The sequence below is a fragment of the Setaria italica genome, chromosome III (assembly GCF_000263155.2).
Source record: "Setaria italica strain Yugu1 chromosome III, Setaria_italica_v2.0, whole genome shotgun sequence".
NCBI classification, from domain to species: domain Eukaryota; kingdom Viridiplantae; phylum Streptophyta; class Magnoliopsida; order Poales; family Poaceae; genus Setaria; species Setaria italica.
In genome coordinates this window covers 24,766,812-24,773,921 of record NC_028452.1, presented here as the reverse complement: position 1 = coordinate 24,773,921, position 7,110 = coordinate 24,766,812, and the positions used below count along the sequence as shown (strand labels likewise).

At 44.4% G+C, this 7,110-nt stretch overlaps 1 protein-coding gene across 3 annotated transcripts; it reads right to left on the bottom strand.

Annotated features, from left to right (window-relative positions):
* Positions 1 to 2,813: 2,813 nt before the first annotated feature.
* On the bottom strand, positions 2,814 to 6,052 carry LOC101778365 (DNA primase small subunit). Of its 3 annotated transcripts, none has more exons than XR_001163692.2 (10): positions 5,881 to 6,052; positions 5,648 to 5,792; positions 4,702 to 4,877; positions 4,520 to 4,597; positions 4,297 to 4,408; positions 4,067 to 4,148; positions 3,945 to 3,996; positions 3,780 to 3,867; positions 3,575 to 3,690; positions 2,814 to 3,213 (listed from the first exon to the last, which is right to left on the bottom strand). XR_001163692.2 is itself a non-coding variant. In XM_004962281.3 (9 exons), exons 2-8 carry the CDS (start codon positions 5,766 to 5,768, stop codon positions 3,823 to 3,825), a joined length of 666 nt encoding a protein of 221 aa, XP_004962338.1. In that variant the 5' UTR covers positions 5,769 to 5,792; positions 5,881 to 6,052; the 3' UTR covers positions 2,836 to 3,690; positions 3,780 to 3,822. The 3 variants fall into 3 exon arrangements, 1 of the variants encoding a protein (XP_004962338.1); XR_002676882.1 differs by having other exon boundaries at positions 2,814 to 3,189; XM_004962281.3 differs by having other exon boundaries at positions 2,836 to 3,690.
* Between the last annotated feature and the right edge of the window lie 1,058 nt (positions 6,053 to 7,110).

Below are 7,110 nucleotides of genomic sequence, written 5' to 3'. Positions count from 1 at the left end.
GAGGCAAATCAAGGCCCGAACCAACATTCGGAAGAGCCCAAGGCTGAGTTAGGGCAAGAAGGCAAGTCCCGGAGCATAACCCTGGTTTCTAAAATTATGCACTACTTATGCTAGTCATGTTTGTGCATTAAGTTCATAGGAGTTGATTGAAACCTTAGTTGCATGATCCTAGGTACCTATGTGCTGAATACTAGTATGATAAGACGAGTAATTGCAATGCTAAATAAGGACTCGGTAAAAGTCAAGTAATTTTCTATCACTCGCGAGCTATAGGAGTTGCCTGTTTACTTATGTTGGAACCATAAGGATGACGGGCGGGGCTGGGAAATTAGTTCTAAATTGGTGGATTGTCCCGTCTATATAGTGAAAAATGTGCTAAGGTCGAACCGTGACAGTGTCCGTGGTCAAGTGTTTGAAAGTACTAAGATCATACCTAGTATGGGATAGGGAAGCCTAGTACCTGATTGGTCCGAGACCGTGGCTTTATCCCCACTCTCTCTGGAACTGGGTTCCCCTGCTGCAGCACGTGGGTACAAGTGCAGTCACGTTTCGGTGTCATCTCAGGACCGTGGGGCATTGTATCCAAGGGAAATGGGCCCTGTCCACGTGCTTAGGGATTGATGGGGACGGCTGACATGTGTGGATCCGGTGTGGTACATATCTGTCGTGGGTTTAGGTTCACCTTGCAAGGTTAAAAACTTGATTCGAATCGTCTGCCTCTCACAGTTTGAGACTGCTTGGTCACTGTGCTGCACTGAGTAAGAAGAGGAAAAAAGTATGATGGTTAATATTGATGTTTGAATAAATTTGCTTGTTCACCATCCTTGCTTAGAATAGGTGCTTACCTAGAATGGTTAATCAACTAGAACTAGATGCTAAAACTTGAAAGTAAGGATCTACTTTAGCTGTTTTTGGCAAAACAAACCCCTCAGTCAAAAAGCCTTGCATGTCTAGGAGTCGGTGGATTAGATACCACCTGACGGGTAAGCCTTGTTGAGTATTAGTATACTTAGCCTTGCTTGTGGCTTTGTTTTTTAGGTGTTGTTGTTGACCTTGGTTGCTAGTGTGACTCGGTCATGCTAGCTCCCTCCGAAATGGATGGTTGAGTAGGACCCGTCCACGATCAGCGAGGAGCGCGGTGTTTGATATCATGGCAGGCTTCACCATGGTATTGTTGTATCGACGTTAGACCTATCGTTTATTTTCCGTTGCTTTTGAACTCAGAAATCTACTTTATGCATTTGAACTCTTTGAGTTGTAATAACTGAATGTGGGACCTGTAATGATTATCTGGATTGTTGTAATCTCTGGACTCGCATTCATGTGAGTATGCTTTGTTTCGATCCGAGACACGTGGTTTTATCGGGTGAAACCCAACAGACTGCCATTTTAACTTGATTAAAGTGTCAGCTCGCACATGAGGCGATGTTGAGTACACTTTAGCCGAGTTAATACAGGTGGTTCCGCCATAGCAAGCATGGCAAGCAGCGCAAGGCGCCCAAGACGCGAGGAGGCGTCGAGGGTGGGGCGCGAGGAGGCGTCGAGGGTGGGGCGCGAGGAGGCGCCAGGGTGGTGCCGTTGGCGAGCGCGAGGCCGCTCGAGACGGCACCTGCTACAACTGTGGCAGGACTGGCCACTGGGCCAGGGAGTGCCGCTAGCCGAGGCATGGCCAGGCCCACGTTGTGCAGGCTATGGAGGAGGAGGAGGAGGAGCCGGCTTTGTTCCTGGCTCACGGGACAATCAAGCTTCTTCCCGTGGCAACAGCCATGACGGCTCTTCTCCACCTCAACGAGCCGCGCGCACACGTCTCCCTCGGCGACGGTACCAGCGACGACAAGATCAACGGCGGGTTCCTCAACAGTGGTGCCACGCACCACATGACCAGGCATAAGGAGTACTTCTCCGACCTGAACGTCACGTACGCGACTCCGTCAAGTTCGGCGACTCTTCAGCCGTGGAGATCAAGGGCGTCGGCTCTGTCGTCCTCATCACCAAGACTGGCGAGCACCGGCTCCTCACCAGTGTGTACTACATTCCCATGCTGAGGAAATCGATCATCAGCCTCGGGCAGCTGGATGAGAACGGGTCACGCGTGGAGATCAACGGCGGAGTGCTTCGCATCTGGGATCGACGCTGCCGCCTCCTTGCCAAGGTGGATAGGGGGAAGAACAACCTCTACGTCCTCTACGCGGAGGTGGCATAGCTCAGCACCAAGGAGATGGTGCGGGGCAAGATGGTGGCGGTGGCTTGGCTTCGACGTACTACTACTACGTTCACTTCGAGGGAGCTGGGGGAGTGGGCAGCTCTTCTACGCCAAGCGTGCCTACCCTGGTCCCTGGGTTTCACCGAACATTCTCGACGACCAACCGGTGCCGGGACAGGACGAGACCGGTGCCGTGCTTCACCTGACGCGCAATCATGATGAGTCTCGCTCCTTCGCAGAGGCTGAGGGACACGCGGCCTAGCGCATGCAGATGGATGCTGGATAGCAAGTTCACTCAAGTTTACTGAGGAAGGGAGTGTCAAGGCAACCACATCAACACTCAGAATAATATATTAGTAGTGTCTGTGTGCACTTAGTGCATGTGAGCACTAGTATCCATGGGTGATTCGTGCCTACGTGCACCTTATCACCAATTATGTTTCTCTTTCTATGTAAAAGCTGCTAGACTTAGGGGGAGATTGTTAGTTAAGTCTAGTAGCTATATTAACTTTTATCCCTATTTTACCCCTTTCTTAGCCACCAAGCTACCTAGCCTATATATGTACTAAAACTAGGCATTGCTCTTTAGTGTGGAATGAGAAAGAGATCATTTGGGCTAACAACAACCTCCCTATAAAAACATCAGGCCCCCATCACCCTTCTTATGGATCTGGAAGTCAAGATGCAGTAACAAGCTCAAAACTTTCTCATGGCTTTTACTTATGGATAGACTGAACACCAGAAATTTACTCTGGAGGAGAAACTGCAGCAAAGAAGGCAACAATTATAACTGTGAACTTTGCAATATCAACATGGAGGAGACTGCCTTCCATCTTTTCTTCTCTTGCACCTTCAGCAGATCTTGCTAGCAAGCCATTGGTATTGAATGGAGAAGAAACCTCAACTTCTTTCATGATGAAGAGAGCCCAATAGGAATTTCATCACTGGTTCTTCATGGAGGTCTTCATAATAGCCACTTGACACATCTGGAAGCAAAGAAACAGCCTCATCTTTGAAGGGAAAAGGCCAACAGTTAGAGACTGGTTATCTAGATTTGTAGATGAGACAAGACTTCAAGCTCACAGAATCAAGGAAAGCAAAAAACAGGACTTCCTCTCATGGGTCACCAATGTACAGCTTTAGTTTTAGCCATAGCTCTTAGCCTCCTTTGAGGTCTTTCTGCCTCCTTTGAGGTCTTTCTGAAGTCTTTTTTTCCTTTTTGGGCATTGAGGTGCCCTTTGGACTTTTGTCCTTGTACAGTTTTATTTTACCCTTTTAATATATCTTATGCCATGCTCATGCTAGTCGAAGGATGGTAGATTTCATCTACATCAGAGAGTAAGGTTCATTTCTTATGGTGTCTTTTCTTACTTTCATCAGGGATAAGATCAAGTATCTTCTGATATCTCTCCTCTGGTGCAAAGAGTTGTTGGCTAAGTAGCAACTTATCTTCAAAGAAGCTTTCAAGAACATCTGTGTGCGACCGTCTGCAGGTGCATAAGTTACATAATAATCATTTAGCTCTTCCAATTTATGTTGGTAGAACAAACAAATTGACGAGACAATTAAGACATACACAAGGAAACGATGGAGGACAGGTCCAGCCAAGGATACTTTCTTCAGTGATTTTTTTTGAAGAAATTCTTCAGTGAATTTTCACTACCCTGAGATATATTCATAGAGTTAAATAGATTTTGGAGGTGGCGACAAATGGCATGTAGAGTCATATGTGAAGTATCACCTTGTAGACTCGAAAGTAGTCAGCAATTGCAGCCCTTTGTTCATTGCTGAGCCTAACAGGAACACAGGTGTAGTTTAGGGTCAAAAAATGTAAGAAACAGACAGAAGTTAATTCAAACATACTTTCTTGCTCTGCTATCACAGACCCAGCAAGGGACACCGTGACCACTGTACACCCACAGTATGTGATTGAAACCAAAATCATCTGCAAACAGTAATTTTAACTATAATTAGTAAAACAATGCACACTTCAATATAAGTCAGTAACCAACTGCAAATCTGTAGTACGTGTGGATAAATCTGCAAACGTCATTAGTTTATGTTATGATTTATTGCATAGTTAAATGGCATGCCTCTTAGCGAAGTATCCAAAATTTTGATAGCAATGGTCATTAAGGGCCAGCAGTCCAAGCAGACATCAGCTCCAGAGAAGCAGTAGCAAATATCATCATAATCAGATATATCCTGGGAAGATTAAGAATGTTAACATCTTGCAAAGTTTCATAAGAATATAGTGTGCACAGAGATAAAGGGAAAAGGGAAAAGGGAAAGAAAAGTAAATACAAGTTTTCTTACAATGTCAAAAATTAGTTCCCTTTCAACTGGTACAAAGACATTATTTCCAGATTGGGTGTAAGCATGACTGTTTGCAGGCTACATAAAAAACTGCCAATTCATCAGGCAATAGGAAACAGCAGGTAATGCAGGAAATCTGAAACGAGCAAAAAAATGATGTGTTTAATGATGTCGCATCATACATCTATGCTGTAGACAGGTCCAATATCAATCTTGAAAGGGCATTTCTCCTTGATAGAACTCTCCAATTCAGCAGCACTATCAAAGGATTGGAAGCGCAGGTAGATGTCACTCTCAAGTGTAAATGAAAACTCTCGACGTCCAACATATGACTGATCACATCCAGGGTGCTTTCCATCTGTAGAAAAACAAAATTTGGTTAGTCAAGACACAATAACAGCGTATGCCTAACCCTAACTGAAGAACCAGATGTGAGCACAAACCATTCCCATAACAAAGCCATTTGAAGAAATCACCATATGGGAAGAGCTTTCCCGCAATAGTATCACTGGTTGTTAGCACTAGCAGTAGGAGAAGGAAATCAAAGACTAACTAGTCTCCTTACATAGTGGAGTAGGTTTTTACATGCAAAGCCTCAGTTAGGTAAAGAGAATGCCTAGTTGCACCATATGAATAACAAAATGTGTACATAGTGGAGTAGGTTTTTACATGCAAATCCTCAGTTAGGTAAAGAGAATGCCTAGTTACACCATATGAATAACAAAATGTGTACATAGTGGAGTAGGTTTTTACATGCAAAGCCTCAGTTAGGTAAAGAGAATGCCTAGTTACACCATATGAATAACAAAATGTGCTAGGTCTGAAAAAAAGGGCATGGAAACAGTCGCAAGAAATTGGAAGGAGTTAAAGAACAGCTCTTGCTGCCAGCAAATATGAGCCATTGCTTCCACATCTGTCAGGTGTCTCAATCACATAGAACAGAAAAAAATCCACGAATTCATTAAAAGAAACACACAGAACCTCTACAATGAGATGCAAAATCACAACCTTGTGCAGAACTAATAAACAACTAAAGAAAACAGATACTATGGACCTATAGGAGATACGGGTCATGTTTTGGTTTATCTTCTCCATTCCACACATTAGAAGGGGACCGAATCGCTTTACCGTAATAGACTCGGAGGTAGTCAGCGTTGAACCCCTCCGGCACGGCAGCGGGGGCTTCTAGCTGTAGCTTCTGCTGGCCGTCAATCTCCATAGGGTCAACCGGCTCATCGTCCCTTCCCATCCTCAGATCAAGAACAGCCCGTGCCTAACAAAACAGAGAAATTCAGGTCAGATACAAAGAAGAATGGACTGAATTTGCAGGGGGAAATGTCAGGAAAATCGAAGGACCTCACCTGACAGTGACAGGGTTGGAGGCGGGGGTGGAGTTTGCGCTCCAGGCGCTAGCGGCTTCGGATCCATGAGGCGGCGCACGATACCGAGGGGAGAGAACGAGTAGGGAAGGAGGTGCGGTGCTGTGGCGCGGCTGAGTTGTGTCAGGGGAAGGAGAAGAGGCAGAGGAATGACGGAAAGGAGGGTGCCGCTCCCCCCAAAATGTCACCGGTGGCGCTCTGGTTCTGGGCCTCGCTTCGGGTATGGGCCTTGTTAGCTTCTCTTGGCCCAGCGTCTGGAACCAGCACAAACCGCATTTAATCTCTCCTCTGATCTGAAACTCAGGTGTGTGCTTCTACAGGTGGTCAGACTCTCACAGATGATAAACTTTTTTTTCCTGTGTGACTGTGTCGATGATCTGAATGTGTTATGCAAATGGTCACTAGATGGAAGATAATTGTTGGAAAAATGGATGGCTAGTGGTTACAAAACAGTGCCTGTGTTGTATGTGTGATTTAGTGATAACATTTTGGCGAGCCATCAGTTGCTCTGAATATGAGTTGTTTGATTTTTGAATTCCGACATAATCTCAGGTTGGCTGTCGTTGGTCTGATGTTTGTTAAAGGAGATGTACTCGAGAGAGAGCGAGAGACAAATGAGTGGATGGATAGTTGTAATGATCTTATGAAGTATGTACATATATATATACATGGTGAAGGGGCATCACGAAAGGACATGTCTATTAGGATATGTAACCGCCTGGGATCCTTTGAAATTAGATTACATGGTAAATGTTTTCTAACACTTCCCCTTAATCAATTCCAACTTCATTTGATCATCCTTCAGTTATGTTGATAATTTCTCCAAAAATCATGTGGGAAAAATATGAGGAATATATAGATAGATATATATCAGGTGAACTCCTCAAAACTCATTGGCAAAAATAAGGAGATGACCATGATACATTATTGTTCCATTCGGACCACCATGAGAGAAGCTTAAAGTATAGTCCAGAGAATAATGATATATCTGTAGACATCATCTCTAAAAACCCCGGTGGGGGGAAATAATGATGAGACATATAGTTTAGGGTATATTTCTTCAAGATAATCTTATCAGAAAATCAAAGAAATATATAGATATATCAGGTAAACTCCTCAAAAACTCAATGAGAAAAATAAGGAGAAGAGCCGTGATATATTGTTTCTTCATTTGAACTCTTGTGAGTTAAACTCATAGCTTAGTTCAAAATA

Excerpts from the sequence above, each read along its gene's own strand:
- LOC101778365 (XM_004962281.3), bottom strand. The coding sequence starts at position 5,768 with ATGGGAAGGGACGATGAGCCGGTTGACCCTATGGAGATTGACGGCCAG. Across the intron at positions 4,598-4,701 it reads GACCTGTCTACAGCATAGAT|CCTGCAAACAGTCATGCTTA; the intron begins GTATGATGCGAC and ends TTTTTTATGTAG. Across the intron at positions 4,149-4,296 it reads TTTGGATACTTCGCTAAGAG|ATGATTTTGGTTTCAATCAC; the intron begins GCATGCCATTTA and ends TACTGTTTGCAG.